Consider the following 23,267-nt stretch of genomic DNA (forward strand, 5'->3'; position numbering starts at 1 on the left):
GTGAGTCATTGCCAGCATGGCAGGGAGGGAACTAGAGCCCTAGATAGAGTCACCCTACTCTTCTTGGCCCTGTAGATCTTCCACTGGTGCCTACCTCTGGAGAAGTCTAACCAGATACCGGGGGACAAGCAGCTACTGATAAAGTCTGAGTAGGTCAGGCTCACAGGGCAAGGAGGGCAGGAAAGGGTGGAGTGCCAGCCAGGAGTGGCAGGCGGTGGGTATCCATCACTCCAGTGTGTGTCTTCCACACAGCAGAGAGATTGATACCTGTAGCTGGCTTGAGCAAATGTGGCAGAGTGAATGCATTTTGCCAGGAGAAGAAGAGAAGGATTGGGCATTCTGTAGAAAGAGAAATTTCCATACACTCCGAAGTATGAGAGATCCTAGTCCTCTGTGGGAACTGTAATTCATTTTATGGAGGTGAAAAGTGAGAGTACTTAAGCAAGGACCAGATCATGGAGTGATTATAGGATTCATCTAGAGGTTTTGACTTTGTTCCAAGGTCAATGGGGAAATAGCAAAATGTGCTTTTAAATAAGTATTTGTTATGAGAAAAGCACAGTATAAAAATAGACAAAATAATATATTGACCCTCACGTGCCATCACCTAGCTTATAACAGTATGTAATGTTCAACACATGGGCAATCTTCTTTCTGTCCCTACCTTGACCGCCTCCCCTATATTAATGTGAAGCACATCTCTGGCATTATATCACTTACTTATATATATTTCTGTATGTGTTTTTAGAAGATAAGACTTATGAACACAACTATATGCCTTATATCTGAAAAAAATTAAGGCAGTAGCATCTGAATATTAACCATTTACTGAGTGCTCAAACATCCAGTTGTCTTGCAAATGTCCCTTGCGTCCTTGTGCTCTGTGAGTTTGAACCAGGATCCAAGTAAAATTTATTCATTGTAATTGATTAACGTGACTCTTATGTATCTACAGGTTTCTGCCCATCTCTTTACCTTCTTCATTTACTTATCGAAGTAACCAGGCTGTTCATCCTGTAACATTTCCCTGAGTTTGAATTGTGCTGATTATTCCTGAGCTGTCAGCTAACGTGATCCTCTCTCTTGCTGTTTCTTTAAGTTGCTGGTTGGATGTGGATACATCATTTTCATCCTCCCACCCCCCAAATCTACTTTGTGGGTAGTGTTTCCTTCTTCCGGAAGAGGATAGGTAATATCTAGTTGTCTCTCTGGTGTGACTAGTAGTCCCTGATGAGCATTGTCTGGATCCAGCAATCATTAGAGATTGGCAGAATAGTGATATTCTAATTCTATCCTTTTTCACTGATTAACTGGAATATTTATATAAAGAGCAATTTCACCCATCATTGGCTACTTGGTTACATAATTGGTATAGGAAAAGCAGGATAACAGATTTGTTTTATTTATATGTCTTCAAAATAAGTAATTCACTAACATCTTCGAATGGTGACCATGGTTTTAAATGGATTTGAGTTTTTCGGACACTTGCTATTCCAAGTTTGGGTCTGTGTACCCTCCCCTCAAATCTGGGTGGGCTTACAAATACTTGGCAAGTCAGGTACAGTGGAAGTGACCCTGGGTAACTCGGGGTTCTGGATCATGAAAGGCCAGGCAGCCCATGGGAAATACAGGTCATACTGATGGTCTCTAATTAATAGGAATTTTATAAGTTTCAGGTAATATTTGTCATTTAAAATGTTTCCCTGTCTTCGTTCATGTAATGTTAGTCATAAATATTTATTGAACACTTATTAATCCACAAATACTTATTGAATTCATAAATGATACTCTGCTACATGAAACAGATATGAAATGGACCCAGAGACCAGCCCTGTCCTCAGGGTGCCCACAGTTCAGTGTTATGGGAGGACACAAAAAACACAAGCAATTACTGTGTTCTGGCATCATAAATTCTAGGAGAAAGGCATGTGTAGAGCTAGGAAGAATTGAAACCAAACAGTGCTTATAAAATGGGGAAATCGGCAAAAAATTGCACATGGGAGGCAGGAGTGCCTACGGGAGAGATTGTGAGCGTCCGTTCTGTGGGGGAATGAGCCTGAGAGAACGTGGTGTCCTAGAGCTCTCATGATGGCTCAGCAATGGCACATCTGCTGAAGAAAGACGCTGGTATGGAGAAAGGATAGGACAGGACCAGTTTTTTGTAACCATGAAGTAGGAAGGTTGGGAGAGATGGAATGAGACAGAATCAGATTTGCGGTTTAGAAAGATTGCCTGGATGTCTGGGTGGCAGATGACCCAGAATCTTCCCTGCTGGACGCAGAGAGACAAAGCAAGATGTTGTTACTGAAGCCCAGATGCAGAAATGGGAGGCCTGGAATCCGGGGAAGAAAGTGGTAATGAAGGGGGTCGATGGGCAACTTCAAGTGTTATTCAGACACGGTAACTTATTGTGGAGGGTGAAAAAGGACTATACATGAATCCTGGCCAGCTAGGATAGGCCATTAGGTAAATGGTGAATATGTTAGAGATGTGGAGAATATAAAAGACATATAATATTGCCAAAAAATGAGTTGTGTTTTTTTAACTGTATTTTAAAATTTTATTTTAATTCCAGTCTAGTTAATATACAGTGTTGTTAGTTTCAGGTGAACGACATAGTGATTTAACAGTTCTATGTATTGTGATATTAATGGTTTTATATATTTATATATATTTTCTATATTTATATATATTTATATATTGTGATATATAGATATATAGTTATATAATAGTTCTATATATATATATATATAAAGTTCTATATGTATATATAAGTATATCGATATATAGTGATTTAACAGTTCTATATATTACCCAGTGCTCAATTTATGTAAGTTAAATTTGAAACCCCTATAAGGCATCCAGGGAGATAGAAACAATTTGAAATATATGTTTAGAGCTCATGGGATCCTTCCAGGTTGGGAGAGAGGGTTTGGGGGTCTATCAGATCTCCTTCCCTCCCATCCCATTAGTAGGAAAAGGAGAAGAATAATAGTTGATAGAAGCTGGTGAAGAGAAAATGGAATACTAAAATTACATCAATTATTTCTTCTCTTTATATGATACGAATCATGTAAAAAAGCATAGCAGCTAGCATCAAATGTGGATCTCAGATTCTAGTGACTTTAGATTGCTTCCAAGATTAAAAAAAAATTCTACTTCAAGAAAGCAGAGTTAAATGTAGTGTATACTGTGCAGTTTTGAACATTCTATGCTCTCTGAAGAATATGGGCATATGTTTCTGTTTTCATTCACATCTTACCTGACTGCTCATATAACAATACACTATTGTTCTAGAAGAAAGAATTTCATTTCCAGGACTTGGGTTTCATGTTTCTTGAAACTATTATGCTGATTATGTTTCTAAGAGCATAAATTATTTGAAAACGACATCTGTGTAAGATGATTGCATAAACAGAAGACTGTGGTTATTTGGGTATATGTATATATTTTTGTGAATTTAAAATATTCGGAGTGGCACTTGAAGAGAGACTCAAACAGAATTACTGGATGGGAAAAAAACATTGTTTCTTTTAGACTCTTTATCTTGTGATTGCAAACTTCAAAATAGTAGTCTTCAATTTGTTTCCCTGGTTGAAATGCATTCCTAGAATTAAGACGATTCTTCATTGAGTTCTTGGTAACCTGATTACCTTTTTTTTTTTTCTTTTTTAAGATTTTATTTATTTCAGAGAGAGAGAGCATGCGAGCAAATGGGATGAGGGGTGGGGGAGTTAAAGAAGGAGGAGAGATTATCTTAAGCAGACTCCCTACTGAGTGCGAGGGGCTTAATCTCACCACGTGAATTTATGGAGGCTGTCTCCCTACCAACAGGGGCTCAGCCTCACCACCATGAGAACATAACCTGAGCCAAAACCAAGAAATCAGACACTTAACCAGCTGAGCCACCCAGGCGCCGCCTGATTACCTTTCTGGATTCTATGCAGACCATAATCAGACACTGTAATTTGTATTTATTTCTGCCTCAATTTTTTTCCTTTATGGTTTTGGAGATCTTTTCATGTTGAGTCTGTTTCTAAGTAATCTAAAACTCTAAGACAGTCCAAAGCATTATACGGATTGAGGCACTGGTCACCGAATTTGCTATGCAGTATGAAATCCAAAGATTTCAGTCTCCTGAACTTTAAAGAAAGTGGAGCCAGTTTTCTTTATGTTAATTGAAATTAAAATATGTAAGCTCTTTTGTATTTATGAAGTAGAAAAGCTAAAAGTCATTTGGTGAGAGAAATCACATGGAGAAATTCCCAGGGCTGAAGTTTTATACACACCAGAGAGTATATTCTTTATTTTTTCAGGAAAAAAATATTAAATGTGTGCTTATTTTGATAAAACACATAAGAACTAAAAATAAAAATATCAGTCATAGTTAAATGATCTGTAACTATTTATATTTTGGTATGTTTTCTTCCAATTGCTTTATTTCTGTTTTTAAACTTATAAGAAATTGTAGTAGTTAAACCCATAGCACAAATGGCCATCTACTCTTTCATATATAAATATCTCAATTTATATAATAATTATTCCTTTATGAAAAACTTCCTTTATGAAATATTGAGGGTTTTGGATGTGTGGTGGTGTAAATAATCCTGTAATAATTGCTCATAAACCTCTGTTCACATTTTAAAATACTTTCTGATGACATATCCCCACAGAAGAAATTACTGTTAATGACATAAATATTTTAAAGCCTCTTAATAACAGTTATAAAACTGCTTTCTAGAAAGTTTGTTCTGTTTACATGCCCAACAGCAATGAACATGAATACCTATTAAGATGTAACAATATCCCACAGGTGCTGGAAATGTGTTCACAGATAGAAACAAAAAGCTATTATAAAATTACACCTGATGAAACAGAAGGGGAGGTGAAAATAAAATTTCATCCCTAGAAAGAAAGAGAGAAATCATGTGTGTTTTGTCCATCCCATTATGTCCTATGTGAGTAAGGACACCTTGTTGTTTTAACTTTATCGTTACCTTGCATGATTTTTTGGTTTTTTGAACTGTGGGGGTTTTTTTGCATATTTTAATAGGCTGTTTATCTTTTATCGTTGAATTTCAGGAGTGAGTTATATATTCCGAATACAAGTCTTTTGTCAGATATATTTAGTGCTAATACATTCTCTATCTCTTCTCATCTTTTTATTTTCTTTGTTTTGACAAGCAGAACTTTAAACATTCTTCTGAATTCCAATTCTATGAAGTAGGCTTATTTCATGTGAGTGCTTTCTGCACCTTTCTTAAGAAACCTTTCTTATTCCAGGAAAGGTTGGGAAAATATCCTTTTGTGTTTGATTTTTAAAGATTTGTAGTTTTAGCTTTTGTGTATAAGTCTGTAATTCAGCCCAAATTAATTTGTGTGGATTATGTAAAGTATGTATTAAGATTCATTTTTTAAAAATACGTTTACCCAGTTTTTTCCCAGCATTATTTGTTGAATAGACTTTGCTATAGAATTACTTTAGTGCCTTTCAGTTGAATGTGGTTCTATTTCTGGACTCTATCCTGTTTCACTGATTTATTTCTTTATCCTTATGGCAGTACCACACTGTTTTGATTACTGTAGCTTCACAGTAAGTCTTCAAACGGGTAATATGAATCATTCCACTTTGCCCTTCTAAGAATGTTTTGGGTATTCTCTCTTTTGCCTTTGTACATAAATTTTAGAATCCGTTTGTGTTGACCAAAACAAACAAACAAAAACTGCTGGGATTTTAATTGGGATTGCTTTGAATCTTTAGAGTAGGGAGAATCGACAGGTTACCAGTATGAGTGTTCCAACCAGAAATACATCTTTCTCCAGTTAGCTGTTCTCTCATTTCTCTTAGCAAAGTTTTATAGTTTTATAGTTTCAGCATGATTTTCAGGCTTTTGCGTACCATCTGTGGATTTTGTTCCTAAATCTTTTATGTTCTCTTCTCTGCTCCCACCCAGCCAGGATTGCCCATCATTCCCATCTGATGGCAAGTAGAGTAAGGGCTTGAGTACTAAGAAAGAGAATGAAGCTTGGAGACAAGTATTATGGGGAGGAGTGTAGTGTGGAAAGACACAAGGTCTCAAGCCACACCTGTGGCATGAAGGGAAGTTGTTATGGTCTGGGCAACAGGGCAGTAATGGCAGTGAATATACTTTGTTCAGGGGATCTCTTTATTTGCCTGTCAGGGCCCGTGCTATCAGAAGGGCAATATTTGAAATTTTCACAAGAGTAATAGATGCTAGATAAAATAGATAATTCAATCTCTGTCACGAATAAACCATGATATTATCACCAGTAAATGATTCCTTCTAGCAAATCATGGGGATATTTATGGTTAAGCCTAGACCACCCTGAGTGATGAAAAATAAGCATTTCTAATAAGCATTTAAAGTATTAAGGAGGGCAGGTATTGCATGGAGCACTGGGTGTGGTGCATAAACAATGAATCTTGGAACACTGAAAAAATAAAATAAAAATTACCTTTACTCTAACTTGTTCCAAAAATAGCGTGGCTGTGCTAATAATAATAGAACTGTCTTTATCCCAAAAAGCTATGTAGTATAATTCCTCCTGTGCCTCGCAGTGATCTTGGGTTGATTTTGAAATGCCAGTGGGACAGCTGTTTACGTGTTTGTGGTATTTGCTGCTGCTCTAATTTGAGGCTGAGAAGATGACTTAAAAATGCTCTACAGTACCGTGTATGCCTTCTCATACCTTCTCCAACCAAGGGGTTGGAAAGTATTTAAAACAGTTTCCAATTCTGTCAAAGTCAAAGGAAGAAGTTCTCACCTGGCAGGTTCTGCATTTTTATTTGTGATTAGGCCTAGTCAAGGGTGACCAAGGGGAGGAGAAGAAATGGCATTTCCAGAACACCAGATGAAGGGATAGAGTTCTCAGCTGAGAAGTACTTGAAGGCAAGGGAAATATATTAGAAAAGTTCTGGACATGAGAGAGTGGCTCTAATCTAAGTGATTTAAGTGGATCGTTTGAGTACACCCAAGAAAAACTTCCGGCTGAATAACAAAGGACCAGGGAATAGACCAAAAAGAACGTTAGTAAATTCTGACTACATCCTCCTCTGCTTTCTTGTTCTCCCAACTAATTGAATAAAATTATACGTAAAGCACACAATGGAATGCTTTTAACATTACAGGTGTTCTATAAGTAGTTCTTCTCAGTTTTTATTCTTTTTTCTTTCTGTCCTTTTTGTCCCTTTGTGTTTCTTTTCTCTTTGGATTTATAGATAATCAAGTTTCTTTTATTCAAATTAATACAAGTACAAAAAAAAAAGAAATTCAATGCATCAGAAAATATACATATCTGGCAACCAAATAAGGGAAGTCAACAAAATTTATTCCCCATTCATGGAAATGAGACATATGGAAACAGGTTGATACTATGTTTTAATCTTTGAAATTTTGAGCAAGTTGCAATTTTACTCCTTTTTAAATATTTATTATAAGCTAATTGATAACTCAAAATACATAATATAACCTTACTGAAAAATTATTTAGCAGTATCTGCTCAAGTTAATTGTACATCTCAGCTTAACAGCGTAACAATTGTTCTCATTGTATGTACCCAAGAGAGTATCTACCAAAAGATACATACAAGAAAGTTTATATCCACAATAGCTACAAACTGGAAACAACCAAATGTTTACCAGCTGAAGAGCAAATATATATATTTTGCTATATAGTACTTAAAAATAATGAACAAAAAACTTCAGACACAAAAGAGTCAGCTACTATGGTTTACATGAATTTCAAGTTCAAACAGATTGAATCTATGGTGATAGGAGTCAGAGTATTGGTTGCTAACTGGTTTGTGGAAGGGGTATAAAAAGACTGGAAAGGAGCACATGGAAAACTATAAATTATCTAAAGCTTGATCAGGAAGGTGATTCACATATGTGTATAAAATATTCATCAAGTTGTATAATTTGTGTACTCTTTTATAACCAAATATGTATAATTTTCATTCATCCCTAAAAGGTAAATGATACTACATATGTAATAACATACACAACATAAAAACATATAGTATATAATTTGACATATATAAATATATATGTGTGCATGTACATATTTTTTTTAACTAATTCAGGAAAGTTAATGCTACTTTGTTGTTCTTAACAACAGGCTTTTCATGTTAGATTTACTTTTCCATTCTTTGGCCACCATGGTAAACTGAGCTCTGTGTTGGATTTTGATCCTCAAAGCTGCTTTACCTTTTGTAATGTTTGTAATTGAGTAATTAATATTATTTTGCATTTCATTGGTCTTATACAGATTAAATTGTAGGTTTGAGGAGGTTTTTGGTAAAAAAAAAAAAAAAAAAAAAGGATTTTTCCTTTTTTCCAAACTTTTCCCCCAAGTTTGAAAATTAACCAAGGGTGGGTTGCCAATGTAAATATGAATATATTTAATATATAATATATAGTTATATATTATAGCATATACATATATAAGATATATGTTATGTATACATATATATGTAGGGTAGCTATATTATGTATTTGTACTTAAATAATACATATTATAATATATATTTATATTTAAATTAGAAAAATCTCCCTTAACCTGTGCTTTATGTCCTTTATAGTCTTTTTTTCTCCTTACATTGGTTATTCAGTGGGAATAAATAGCACAAAGAACAACTTCTGTATTAAAGTAATGTGATTAAATTAAGACTGAAAATACGTAACACCGAAAATTGGCTATTGAGAATTTTTGGTCACGTTCATAAGAAGTTGAGACTTTTTAGTTTATTTTGTTAAGGTGACTTACCCAGGGTTTCCCAGTCCACTCCTGGCGAGCAGCTTTCACTATGTTTATTGGGTTATTCAGAGCACACTTGGGGGTTCTAGCTTTCCTGACTCTTAAGAACTAACTTCCAGCTTCCTTTGGACTCTTGAATTCACAGGCTGCCCTGCAAGTTGGAGGCCATGGGGAAAGGCTACACCAGTGTCGGGAGGTCATGCTGCTCACTTACAAGTCCATCCCCATGCAAGTGGATGGGGAGCCCTGTCGGTTGGCCCCAGCTATGATTCGCATCTCCTTGAGGAATCAAGCCAACATGGTACAGAAGAGCAAGAGGAGAACATCCATGCCTTTACTCAATGAGTGAGTCTGCCCCTTGCCTACCTTTGTGAACACAAAGACCATGAAGAGAACGCCAAGCATGTGCATGGTCTAGGGGACTTACTGTGTTGAAAAAGGAACAAAGTCCAAGAAACAGCAGTTCTTGGTCTCTCTGACATATCTTTCTTCATGTTTATTACACAGTGACCACACTCTGACTTTAGAAATAACTACTGTATTGTACACAAGGTAGATAACGCTTCTCCATTGACCACTTTGGTATAGATTTATTGGGAACAACAGAAAATCATTAAGAGTGATTCTAGGGTCATAAAATGCATCAAGATAAGAATGTACTGTTTTGTTTTAAGAAGGCATGCTGCTGGCCTCTTTTCTACCCAGGTCACTTGCAGAGTGTTGGTTTCCCCAGTAGCGGGAGGTGGGCAGAGCTGGGTGTTTGAAGCTCACCCTCTCTCCACAATTGCATCCCCTTCTGCCTGTTAGTGAGTTACTTTCCTGATGCCCCCGTATTGGGATCCTGTGGATGCTGGTGCTTCAACTCAATTTTGCCATTCTGAGTGGCATCCTGTTGTCTAGATACAACCTAACTCACTATTCCATACCGAAATAAACTGTATCCCTCTTGAACCCTTTTCTTTTCTTAGGTGTTTCGATGAACCGATTTGAGATAAAGAGATAATAACTAGATATTTAGAGTATATATTCCTCTTAGAGCACCCCTTCATCTAATTGTTTTTGTTTGTTTTTTGTTTTTGGTTTTTTTTTTTTTAATAGCAGTGTCTATCTGGGGTTGGAGAAGGGGATGGGGAAGGATGGCAATTTAGGGCCTCTTTTTGAGTATCTTCTTTATATAATGCCCATATGTCTAGTCTAACCCAAGGTAGGGTCATTTCTGGGCTCAGCCTTGGGTCATTATTCTGTCCCTGGGGGGACCCTCCAAGGTGCTCCTCCTGTTTGTGGCCTGTGGTGCATGGTTAATGATGTGTCCTGAATGGCTGGCTTCCTGCAGTGCCTGTGAAGCAGGGCATGCTTTGACAATCTACAGGAGTGCCTAGAATAAACCAGTGACACAGGTGCCATAGCTCATTGCCAGAACCTGACTTCACCTCTCTTTCTGCGATGGCATATGTTGAGGATTAGCATTAGGCGGGGCTCTTCCAGTGTCTGCATTTTCAGTATCTGCTTCTAAGTCTGAAGCTGGCATGAGAGAGCCTCTCTCCTCTGCTTCCCCCTTTCCTGGAGTCTCTCTGGACATCAGAGTCACTCAGCACTTTCCCCACATCATTATCCAGATAGCCTGTCAGTTCTATTCCTTACTTTGTTTACATTTTGCAGCTAGTGAAACTCCTAGCTCATCCCCCCTGGTTTTCTTTTCTCCTTGCTTGAACTCCCATTAGGCTGAATATACAACTGGCCAGTTTATATGTGAAAAAGATAGGATCTCAACAACCATATACGGTTGACCAGATGCTCTCTAGAAATGCTAGTGTTAATCCCTGAACCAGTGGTTGGGGAGAAAGCTCTGAAACACTAAATGAAAAGCCATCTTGGAGACAGTATGGCAGCTCAGGTTGTTTTGGGTCACTTGGGGATAGTAAAGAAACTGTAATAAAATGAAAATTTCTTAATATCTACAGATGATCTCCCATCCCTATTCCTGGTGGTGCCATATTTGATAACCTTATCAGACACAAAATTGTTTCCAGGTGCTTAGTTTCAAACAGCTCTTGCTCTTGAACCGAGAAAGAATTTGTATGTGCTCGGCAACTGTGGTGTTAAGAATTCATTTGAGCTTTCTTCACACATGAAAACAAACACAAATAGTTTTTTTCTTTTCGTACTTAGACTACATACGACAGATGATGCGATGGCATAGGTAACGGCGGTGGGGTATTCGAGAAACAGCCTCAAGTCAAAAATCGTTCCTTCCCACCAGGGGGCAGTGGTGCACCCACCTAAGCAGCCTCCGGTCTCAGGAAACCCCTGAAGGACAATAACGAGCTTTTCAGTTCCAAAAAGGACACTTGTAAAACTTAACTAAGATATTTACTGCTGCCGATGATAAATAACTATTGAAACACTATATTTTTTAGAAAATCAATACAGATAGCACATTTTCAAAGGAAAACCAAACACCACCTCATCTTGTCACGAGTGTTAAAAACTAAACCTCGATTGCTCTCCCTCACTGCTCTGTTCATCCTCGGCAATTAGGTTTCTTCTTTCTATTTTACTAGAAATTTTTGAAATCTGACTTCTTGTTTTGAAATCTGACTTCTTTCACTGGATTTCCAGATGGAGTTTCCAGTTTGAGGGTTGCCTGGCCATGGAGACCTTTCTACAAGTTTTCTTCAACCTTCTAAGTCCTCTAGGCTTTTCTGTTTCGGCCACAGTTGTGCCAAGTTCACTTCCACAGCCATGGCAGAGAGATAATTGGGAGACATTTCTTTATTTTCTTCCTTCCCTCCCTGTTTTCCTCTTTCATTCTCTGTTTCTCTCTCATCCCTCCTTGTGTTCCATGACTCCCTGTTACCTCTGTTCCATTTGCCTATCTTCTTTCAGAAGAAAGAGAACTGGTTTGCAATGTCTGGAGAATTCATTTAGAAACCTCTGTGTGTGATGAGTATTGGGGGGTGGGGGTACTGAGTTAACTGTGTCTGTTTGAGAATCAAGTACTGTGGTTCCCTAAACAGCTGGCTTCCTTTTCCACTTGAGCAGTGGTGTTCCTCACAGGTTTGCCTTTCTCTGGGAGATCACATCTGTACCCCAGATTTCATCTGTGACTGATAAAGGAGTAATTTCACATCTGTGTCTTCTAGCCCAGCATTCCTTCTAACAGCCAGAGACTCATACCCAGATGTCTCAGGTGACATCTTTACCTGGATATCCCCTAGCAACCTCAGACTGAAGGCTGAAATGGGCTTATTAACTCCGCTCTCATTGCTTTCTCTGCTCATCAACCAGTGAGCCCTCTTCATTCATATTTGTCTACAAGGAACCATCTACCCATTCACCACTCCCCTGCCATGAGTCTTCATAGTCACCCACACTGTTACACATCCACGTGGCCTTGGAGGCCTACCTTCTATTTATTTTCCATGTCTTTTTTGGGGGGTGGGGTGGTTAAAGATTTATTTATTTCAGAAAGGGCAGGAAGGGGCTGAGGGAGAGAATCTTCAAGCAGACTTCCTGCTGAGGGCTGGGCCCAACTTGTGCCTTGATTCCATGACCCTGAGATGATGGCTTGAGCCAAACTCAAGAGTCAGACACTCAACCAACTGAGCCACCCAAGCACCCCTATTTCCCGTGTCTTTAATTCACACCAACTACCCACTCTGCTAGTAATACAGCTTCTGTTCAACGGCCGTCTAAGTTCATTCACGCTGTCATCACTAAATGATGCTCATGATTCTTGATTCCGGTGTCACTGCCCTTCATGCAATGCTTTTCCAATAGACTAATCAGAAGGATCTTTCTAGAAAAGTTAAACTCGTATTCCTTAGCCTTGCAGAACTTTTTGATCATTGCCATCATCATCCTCTTCCTGCGCTCCAAAGGTCATCGCTCATCTGGAGCACTGGCGTCTTTTGCACATCTCTTGCTCTTCTTGCTCTGTCTTCTTTCCTTTTTGTCGGTTGACTCTTGCTGAAGTTCAAGACTCCATTGAAATGTCACTTTCCCTAAGAGTCCTTTTCGATCTACTTCTAGATCGAAAGTGGATCTACTTCTAGATCTAGATTCCATTAGATACTCTGTTAGGGTTCTAGGTTACATTCATCACACCATCTACCAAGAAGAATATAGTTCTTGGTTTACTTGTCTCTCTTTCCAGCTTGGAGTTTTCCTCTTAGGGTCCTCAGTGCCTACCAGTATGTCTGAGACATGATTAGCTGTTGAATAAGTGACTTGTACATGGACCAGATCGGTAATCCTGTATCTATTAACATCGCTCTGAGACTGCATCTAAAATAACATAGATCTAAAATCCATGAATATAAAAGTAACAGAGGTAACATCTTGATAACACTTGGCGTGAATAAGTGGAAGATACATACTCAAGAATTTCAAGATTTGGTTCACATGGATTGGATACGTGGGGGAATTCCCATGAGAAATTATTAAATAGTAGGCCATCATGATGCCACTAGATCTTCATTTATACAAAAAAAATTATTTCCAAAAAAATACTTCTTGGTCTATAATCCCATTTGCTATTACCATATAGAAACTGAAGGGCTAGACCTATTGTGTTCAGTAGACCCCCACCTCTCTGGGACAGGAGCATATCTCATTTTATCATGGCTTATGAATCTATTCAAAATAAGAACCGCAGTGAATATCATTCCCCCAAAAAGTAATGGCAAAGATTCATCTAGGTTCATATTCTTGTACTAGTAACATGGTGCCCAGATAAACTTGATGATGCTCTTCAAAAGGCACCTTTGAAAGAGAGCAGAAATGTAAAATTTCTCGGGTGGTTAGGGAGATCTTAAGCCAAGTGACTCCTGAGCTCACTGGTAATGAAGATTCCACTGGGAAAGGCAATCATATTAGTCAGGGGCAAGATTTCTAGTTGGCAGACTTTGAATTGGGCAACTCAATGGGTTGGAGTCCTTCATTCTGGTGCTCAGAAGTATTATTGGTTGTAACTGATAGTCCTTTGAGGAACACAAGGAGTTGATCCATGGGTGCCTTTATGTGTGAATTTATATACCCAGCAGAAAAGAGGGATGGCTGTGCCTACCACAGTTACAGCAAAGCTCTTCAAATCTTCTGGGAGAGTGGAGAGAATAATTCTGTAAATGTGACAACAAATTTTAGGTTTATTTAGTTTCTTAAATTTTGTGTTTCATCTTTTCTAATAGCTACTGAAGTTTCTTTCCTTTATAAAAGAAGAGAGAAAAGGGCGAAGTCTATGGTCCCCCTCTTCTACCAAGAGTATGAGTGGAATTACAGCATCACTGTGATGAATTTAGGCTTTCTTGGAATTACCTTCAGAGTCATTAAAGGTTTTGTTGAGCCACGCTTTTTCAAGATGGTTGTCTTTTGACACAAATTTCCTACAGAGCTCTGGAATCAAGAGGACTATGTTAAAGGATTAAATTTACCTTGACTCTCCTCAAAGATGAGTTTACTATGCCAGCCTACTCCTCTCTAGTGTGTGTGTGTGTGTGTGTGTGTGTGCGCGTGAGCACACGGATCCTCTCCTTGGATGTCTCCAAAGACCTAGAGCAAGAGAGGAACACGAGGATGCCTCCTGCCCACCTGCAGCCCTGCCCAGTGTCCGCGCTCTCGCAGCATCTGCCCGTGCCCTGCCCTGTGCTGCGGTCCGTGGCTTGCCTTAGAGCCAGCCCTTGCCCTGTGTCCTGTTGGCTTCATTGCTATCACCGGCTTTTTGGATTATGTCCGTGGCTGGCTGGATTTTCCTTTTCTTTTCATTCACTGTTTGGTGATGCGCTCATTTAATTTCTGTTTAAATTTTGTGTGTCTCTCTTTCTCTCTCCTGGCTTGTTCCCTGTCTGTCCACGCTGTTGTGCTGACTGTCTTCGCTGCTCATTCCCTGCTGCCTCTAGTATCCATCAGGTGCCAGCTGCTGACCTACGGAGAGTGTCTGCCCCCCCTGGCTCCTTCACCACGTGAGTACAAAGCCGGTCCGTTTCTACATTTCGTCTAACACCCTCCTGTCCTCCTCAGGGTTAGACTACCTGCCTCCTTTTCCCTCCCAGGTCTGCTTCTCAGACGAGGACCCACCAGCCCCAATGGCCAGGGGCCTGTCTGTGATTTGAGATGGAGTTGTCCAGTTCTTTGTGTTCGATTTGTCTTGGTCCTCTAAGGGTTCAGGTGTCGATTTTTGATGAGTTACTTTAGGGCCCATAATTGTGTGGGGTTGTATAAAATTCCAAACTAAGCACTGGTTTCTGTGGAGATTTGTGATAGCCCGTTGGCCATGCCATTATCTGTAGCTCTGGGATGATGTTGAAGGAGTGTGCCTACTGCCCCTGATTTGTGAATGGACCCCCTCAAATTAAGTGTGGAGTTTTGAGTGCATGCATATGCATCCGGGCATTATTTGGGTGGAGAATCCATGGTTGTAATAAAAGGTGAATGACTGAAAACTCTCTGAGTTAGCAAAACACACTTCATTCATTGTTAATAATTTGTACTTGATGTGTTCTATGCTTTTATTTTTTTCTAGTGAAAAAAAAATATATATATATATATATTTTTTTTTAGCACCTTGGGACTTCTTTTTCGTCTTGTTGCCCCTTTCTTGCCCTTTCTTTTTCTTTCAGATACTTAACTTTTGTTCGGGTTTAGGTACTGGTACATGTGCTTGGTATTAACTGCTTAAATTATTACTACCCCAACAGCCCTATGTCACATGTGCTATTATCTCTGTCCTTGGTCTTCTGGGGAATCTGGTGCACAAATCATTCGGTAACTTGCTCAAGGTCACACAGCTGACAAGTGGTAGACTGGGATGCAAACTCAGATAGCTTGGCTTCAGAGTTCACACCTTTAACAATTTACAGTTTGCCACTTTGATCTATGAGGAGCCTATCTTTCTCTTAAGCCCTAGTTGAATCATTGACTTCTCAAGGAATTCTTTGTTGATTCTTGTTGGGGTAGTTACGTTCTCACTGGGCCCACTATTGATATACTTATTATAGTTCTCAAGGTTTGATAGTCTGGTATTAATTACATTAGCTCATGTGTGTGTTGTAGGGAGGGATGGGTGTTGTGCACTAGACTTAAGCTACCTGAGATCACTGACCATATCTTCTTAGGAATTTTTGTGTCCCCAGCTCTGAACACAGATCTTAACACAAAATATTCCAAAACCAAACAGAGTCGTTAGTTGGCAAAATGAATGAATGGAAGAATACATCTCTAATTGAATTGTACAGTGTCTATTATTTAGGAATATGCCAAAATTATTCCTAAAGTCCAATAATATAATCCTACTTTCAGTCCTAGACCTACAGATACACATTCATTCATTTTTCAAAAAACATTCCTTTTAGGTGCTCTGTGTCCTCCATTTTGTGCTTGGAATCTAGAGGTGAGCCCAATGTCTCCATTGGGCTGCCTTCATGGAACTTAAAATTGAGGCCAGAAAATCAACAGGAAAATGACATTTAATTTTCAATTTGGAGGTTATTCTGCAGGTATATCCTGCATTCTACAAAAGGCCTCTTCAACAAATGGGAGTCCAAGGAATGGCTTTCAGTGATTTTTAGAGGCTATATTGATAGGGTTCAAAGAATCAAGAATATCACCAATAGAGATGCATTGGAATCTATCCCATGTCTATCCCATGTCTATCCCATGTCTACAGTTTTAGTTGTATAATTTAAACACGGCTCTTTTTTATTGGTTCCAGGTGTGCATACTACCGTAAGGTAAACTGTCACTGTTCTATAACGGTGGAACAACTAGGTGTGGCCAATTTAAAACTTGAATGTTGATCTAAAATATTTTATATCTATATATAATATATTAAATGTTACATATTATAAATTTTGTATTTCCATATCTGAAATATTTATGTAACAACACTTACTAGAGTATTTTATTTTAATTTTTAATTTTTAAATTTTTTTCCCAAGATTTTATTTATGAATTTGACAGAGAGCGTGAGAGTACAAGCAGGGGGAGAGGCAGTGGCAGTGGGAGAGGCAGGTTTCCCGCTGAGCCTGGGATTATGACCTGAGCCAAAGGCAGACACTTAACAGACTGAGCCACCCAGGCACCTGTAACTTAGCCTATTAAAAAAAAAAAAAAATAGATAAGAAAACACTGTCACAACTGTTAAGGAGCCTAGAGTAAAATCCAAATCCAAGAACAAGCAGTGTCTTTACATATTAAGGTCGTGGTTAACAGTTTTGACCCACTCTCATGCTGCTGTTTGCTACTTTCAGCAGTGTTTAATAATCACATTAATGTTGCTTGGGTCCTCATGAAAGTCAGGACCCTAGTATCTTGGACTAAGCTTGTCTGATTTTTTTTTTTCTTTTTTTGACTCTTGCTCAGCCATTCTCTGCTCAGAAAAATTCCTCTATAGATGATCTCTTCTGGGGAGAAGCTTCTCTTTCTGCTGTTTCTGTAGTAAACGGTTTCCTAAAGCAACTTACATGGTCTTTCTCTCAAGCTTTCTCCCTTCTTGGGAGAAGGTCATGGCAATAGCCATGTAAGGCGTGGGTTCCTGGGAATTGCAACTACTAATGTCTGTTTACATGGGAAATTTCATCTTTATCCAAAGGATTCTGAGATTTTACTTTTGGTCATATATGACCACATACGAATCCTGAATTTTACTGAAAATTATTTAGGGCTTTATCCAATATAACAAAACTAAACAAATATAATATTTCACCACAAGTCTTGTGTATGTAGCTTAATGAATTATTGGAACAATACTTCAGTTAAAAAATCTTTATAATTAAGTGACTTCATAGTGAAGTCCTTGCTGAAGGGCACCTATGCACACTGAATTTTATAAATCCATGAATATTATAAATTTTATGAAATCATGAATACGAATGCTAAATGTTCCAACTACCAGCTCCTGTTCAGCTAATGCCAAAAATAACACAAAGGTATGTAATTGTAAAATATCTTTGTAAAACTTTTATCCTTCAGTAACTGCTTATTAAATTCCAGTTTGTGCCTGTTCCCCACCAAAATGAAATAATGTAAACCATTTATATCTAATTTAGTCTATGTTTCATCTTTGAAAAAATATCGAGTGCCTTCTTTAACTACCAGGGTTCTGTGGGATCCTAGAGATACAGAGATTATAAAGCTAAGATTTCTGTCTTAGAGAAATGGGCATGCCAGGAAATAGACCTGTTTTGTTGCTTACAGTACAATTACAGTGCCATGTGATAAGCATCTTAGCACAGTTTCTGGTTGTACTTCCATTGTGAATGACTGTTTGAGTATTTATTACATTTGTTTTTATTTTTTTAGTACTTAAAATTAACATACAGTCAATGACTTTCTTGGTATACAGTTGGGAGTTTTAAGATGGGTGTCAATTCCTATAACCAGCACCCCAATCAGGATACAGAACTGTTCTACCACTCCAGAAAGCTCCTACTCCCTGCATCTCCCATCCAACCTCCCATCCAACCACCAATCACTGTAGTTTTGTATTTTTGAGATTGCCGATAAATGGAATCATACAATATGTTACCCTTCGCAATTGATTTCTTTCCACATAACGTCTTTGAGATTTATCAACGTTGTTGCCTACGTCAATTACATGTTTCTTTTTATTACTGAGTAGTATTCTGTTGTATGGCTGCTTCCACTTATTTACCCATTTACTTGTTGAAGGACATCTGGTAGTTTTCAGTTTTGGGCAGTCAGGAATAGAGCTGCTATCAAGTTTTGTGTAAATATAAATTTTCATTTCTCTGGGTTAAATACCTAGGAAGGGAATTCCTGGGTCATATGGTAAGTGTATGTTTAACTTCATAAGAAATTAACAAACTATTTTCTAGAGTGCAAATTTTGCATTTCTTATGTAGGAGAGAGAGAGTTCCATTTGTTTCACATCCCTGCCAGCACTTGGTATTGCTAGCACTTTAAAATTTTAATCATTTAGTCATTCTAATGAGTGTCTTTTCATTATTTTCCATCTGTTATATACTACTCAATGAAGCATCTGCCCAAGTATTTCACCTATTTTTAAATTGGGCTGTTTGCTTTTCCCTGTTGAGTTTTGAGGATTTGTCATATAGTCTGGATCCAAGTCCTTTGTTAGAGATGTGTTTTGCCAATGTTTGCCCCCAGTATATATCTTGTCTTCTCATTCTCTTTACAAAGTCCAAATTATCCAATTTTTCTATATTTGTGTTTTTGGTGTTCTATTCAAGAACTCTTGGTTTAATCCCAAGTCATAAATACTTTTTCCTTTGCTTTCTTTTAGCAGTTATAGAGTTTAACATTTTGCATTTAATTCTATGATTCGAGTTAATTTTTGTATAAGATGTGAGGTTTAGGTTAGAGTTTTGTTTTGTTTGCATTAGCTGTTCAATAGTTCCAGCACCATTTGTTAAAAAGACTATTTTTTTCCCCATTGAATTACCTTTTCATCCTTATTGAAAATCAATTGAATGTATATATGGGGGTTTATGGATATGATAACGATGGATAAATATAGATTTCTGCACTCTAATTCTGTTCCATTGATCTATGTATTTCCATCTTTGTCAATGCCATGTTCTTTTGGTTATTGTACTTTTATGTCAAACCTTAAAATCTAGTTGTGTTACTTTTTCATCTTATTCTTTATTTTAAAAATTGTTAGCTATTCAAGCTCCTTTACCTTTCCACATAAATTTTAAAATAAGCTTGCTGTATCTCCAAAAATTCTACTAGAACTTTGGAATTGTATGAAATCTGCAGATCAGCTTGGGAGATATAGATGTCTTTACTACGATGAGACTTCCAGTCCATGGTTACTGCATTGTCTCTCCCTTTATTTTGCGCATCATTGTTTTGTAGTTTTCAACATACAGATTTTGTACATACCTTGTTAGATATGTGCTTGTGTTAGATATGTGTTGGTTTTCAATTCTGGTTGCTGGTATATAAAACTACAATGGATTTTCTTGTGTTGATCTTGTATCCTGTGGCCTTACTGAAGTCGCTTTTTAGTTCTAGGAGTTTGGTGACTTCCTTGGAATTTTCTAACTAGTCACGCTTTTTATCTGTGAGTAGGAGTGGTTTTCTTTCTTCCCAATCCATATGCCTTTTATTTTTTTCTTTTGCCTTATTGCAGTAGCTAGGATTTCTAGTATGGTGCTGAGTAAAAGTGGTTACAGTGGATATCCTTGCTTTGCTTCTAGTATTAGGGGGAAATCATTCCATTTTCTCACCATGGAGTATGATTGTTAGTTGTAGATTTATTTATTAAAGTACTTTAGTAGGGTATCTGGGAGAGATGAGAGAGGATTGGAGTCATTTGTTCTCTGCATCTTTGTTAGAACTTGCCAAGAAATCATCTGGGTCTCAAGGTTTTTTTTTCCCTTTTTAACTCTAAGTCAGTTCCTTTAGGAGTTGTAGGACTACCCAGGTTATCTATCTGGTTGTAGGTGAGTTTCAGTTATGTGTGTGTGTTTGTGTAGCTTTTTGAAGTTTTGGAGGAGTTGCTCATTTTATTCTAGTTGTTAATATATGTCAAATTATTGGTAGTATTTCCTATCTTTTTAATGTCCTTGAGATCTGCATTGATAGTTCCTTTTTATTCTTGTTATTAGTAATTTGGATCTTCTCTCTTTGTGCTCCTTAGTGAGGTTTATCCATTTTATTATTTTTTAAAAATCAGCTTTTTTTTAATTGATTTTTTTCCACAATTGTCTTTCTGTTTGCTATTTCATTGATTTATGACCTTATGTTATTATTATTTTTTTTTTCTGCTTGCTTTGGGCTTATTTGGTCCCACCCCCAGACCCTGGTTCTTTAAAGAAAGGAAGCTTAATTTTTTTTAAAGATTTTATTTATTTATTTGAGAGAGATGCAGTAGATGTTTAGGGAAGAACAGAGGGAGAAGGAGAAACAGGCTCCCCGCTGAGCAGGGAACCTGACATGGGGCTCTATCCCAGGACCCCAGGATCATGACCTGAGCCAAAGGCAGAGGCTCAACTGACTGCGTCGCCCAGGCGCCCCGAGAAGTTTAAATATTTAAGTAGGCAATTGACTGAGTTGAGTTCAGGCCACGAGTTCTGGCTCACTTCCTGAAAGTTGTAGTTACAACGTTAATTCTGTTTTCAGAGTCTTTGCAGTGCTCTTCATATCTTTGTCTGGTGTGTAAGCACCACCAAGTTACCAGTGTGGGATCGGGGTTTTCGATCCTGTAGTTTGGTTCCCAAAGTCTACTGTACAGAGGCTTACGGCCAGATTCACCCATGTGCAGCCTGAAGATGAACCTGAAGGTTCATGAACATCTTTATGGAGCTGTTTGCTTGAGCCGCTCCTTCTTTGGTGTCATCCCAGCCCTTTGCTGTTCCCTAAGGCTTCGTTTTTCCGTCTTCCAGCCAGAAATCTAAGGTTTTAGTTACCTCACTCTACTGCCTATTTCCTGCAACTGTGCTCCTGTCTAGAACCAAGCAATGATGTGACAGAAAGAAGGAGAATAAAAGCAGTGTTTGTTTATCCCATCCTCTTGGGATCTCTGCTCCTTTTATCAGAGAGGAGAGCTCTCTTCCATTAAAATTGTAAGCTCCTGAAGGCCTTTATCAGTGTCCCTGCGGGGAATGCTGATGTGTAAGAAAATAGTAAGGGGACGATAGATCTGAATTTTTCTTAGCATTCAGAGTCCCTTTCTTTTCCCTAAGCCAGAGCTCAAGAGCTCTCTTTGAGCTTTCTCTACCTGCAATTGGTGTTCATTTCAGGCTTTGTGCTGCCTGGAGTCTGCAGGAGGGTTTATTGGAGGGAAAAAGATGGGAGAGCTTACCGCCACTTGATAGTATTTTATATTCTGATCTTCTTCTCTAATCTGCTACTATCATTTACTTTTCAGAGTTCTCGAATAGCTACTTTATGAATCCTGTCCAGATTTTATAACTGCATTCACTGGGGGCAGAAAGAATGGTGTGTGCTTACTTACCTTGCCCAGAACCAGAAGTTCTCTGCTGCCTTTTAAAGTCAGAGAGCTATGATTCTGTATCCCCTCCTCTCCCACTGCAGTTTAAGACCATTCTAACTCAGCAAAACAAATCTGCAGAGAAACCACTGTATTTTGAACTATAATCAACATATGTTCACTGTAATATGCCATCTTTCACAACAGTCACAATTTAAACATACACAAGATATTTCCCACTGCTAAGTGGTGTGGATTTGCTTGTTACCTTGGGGAAGGCAGAGTCGGACACGGATCCATGAAAAAAAGCATAAATTGTCACGTTTGACTATAAGCTGAATCTGATTCAGCACTCTAAAATCGGTTTCAATAAATGAAGTCTTCGTGGTAAAGGATGAAAGTAAATTGATTTTTGTTCCAGGAAGAGAGGGGGTTTTAGTAAAAGAAAGGGAAATATTTTTGATAGGTCTTTTTTTTATGGTTCCATTTTGGGTTGAGTTGAAGAATTTTATTGTTGAGAAACTCCCAGAATCTCCGGTCTTCATGACCGAAGAAAACACATACTGGTCATAGGTAGTTTAACTTTTGCATGCTGGGCCACAAAGTAAACAAGCATCTTTGGAGGCGCTTTCTCAAAATGCTATCATTCTGTTCTCCCATGAGTCACATCAAGTTTTTTTGTTTTAACATTTTTATGAATTTGTCCAATGTGCTATAAAGAATCTGTTTATTTCATTTATTTAATATTGGCCCTTTAGTTAGAAAGTAAGACTTGATGCGCTTTAATCAACCCCTTCTCTTTTCCTTTGTTCTTTACCAATAAGCTCCACTTTACTACAAGCTACACTATCTGGGAGTAGCAAAAACCTTGCCAGAGGAGAAATTTGCAGGTACGCCTCTGTAAACTGTTGACGGTCAGCTCTCAAATAGCCAAGAAGATCCATCATACCTACTTTACCTGAGAACGAATAAAGCTGATGGTCATTAACACACAAACCTTTTTGAGAACGTCAGGAGGAAAAGCACTCCTATCAGACCGCTTGGGCCTCCAGAAAACTGCTTCATGTCTGGGGCAGAAATCTGTCCAGATTCTGATTCACAGATTACAATTTTTAGGTCATCATTCTAGACCCTAAAATCAATTGCAAGGATACCAGAAGTATTTAAGCACTCGGGAAATTATGAATATTTGTCTTGTTAAGGCTTTCGTTGTTATTGTACCCCAGAGTAATTATCTCTGAGTGACAGGATTATGGATAATATTTTCTGGGCTTTCTGTATTGATTTTAGTGAGCATGCATTACTTCCATTCAAGGAGAAATTTAAAAGTTCATATTTTAAAAAGGACAGGAGAGAATAGCTATATCCATAGAACAGAAAAGAAAAAAGCCGTTTGCTGAATCTCAGAGTCAGATAAGGGAACATCAGAGTTGGCTTGAGGCTGGCTGGAATGCAGAAGTCTTTGTTCACTGAACCACTGAGCAGAGGAAACTGCTAACCTGTCCTCTTTCTCTTCTCTTACTCCCAACTCTCACATTTTCTGGTTATCTTCCTAGTGATTTCACTTTCCA

The 23,267-nt window shown here is 38.1% G+C and overlaps 1 protein-coding gene across 8 annotated transcripts in view; it reads left to right on the top strand.

The window, feature by feature from the left end:
* DGKI (diacylglycerol kinase iota) overlaps window positions 1-23,267 on the top strand; it is a 430,951-nt gene that overhangs the window by 274,214 nt on the left and 133,470 nt on the right. For 5 of the 8 annotated variants that reach the window (XM_032868387.1, XM_032868409.1, XM_032868419.1 and 2 more), the window contains exons 20-21: window positions 8,923-9,122; window positions 14,675-14,737. In XM_032868387.1, the coding sequence (XP_032724278.1) occupies window positions 8,923-9,122; window positions 14,675-14,737 (263 nt within the window). The remainder of the gene's footprint in view (window positions 1-8,922; window positions 9,123-14,674; window positions 14,738-23,267) is intronic. The other 3 variants (XM_032868398.1, XM_032868429.1, XM_032868457.1) reach the window with 1 other exon arrangement.

This window comes from Lontra canadensis, unplaced genomic scaffold, assembly GCF_010015895.1.
Source record: "Lontra canadensis isolate GAN:19392208 unplaced genomic scaffold, GSC_riverotter_1.0 scaffold2, whole genome shotgun sequence".
Classification (NCBI taxonomy): Eukaryota; Metazoa; Chordata; class Mammalia; order Carnivora; family Mustelidae; genus Lontra; species Lontra canadensis.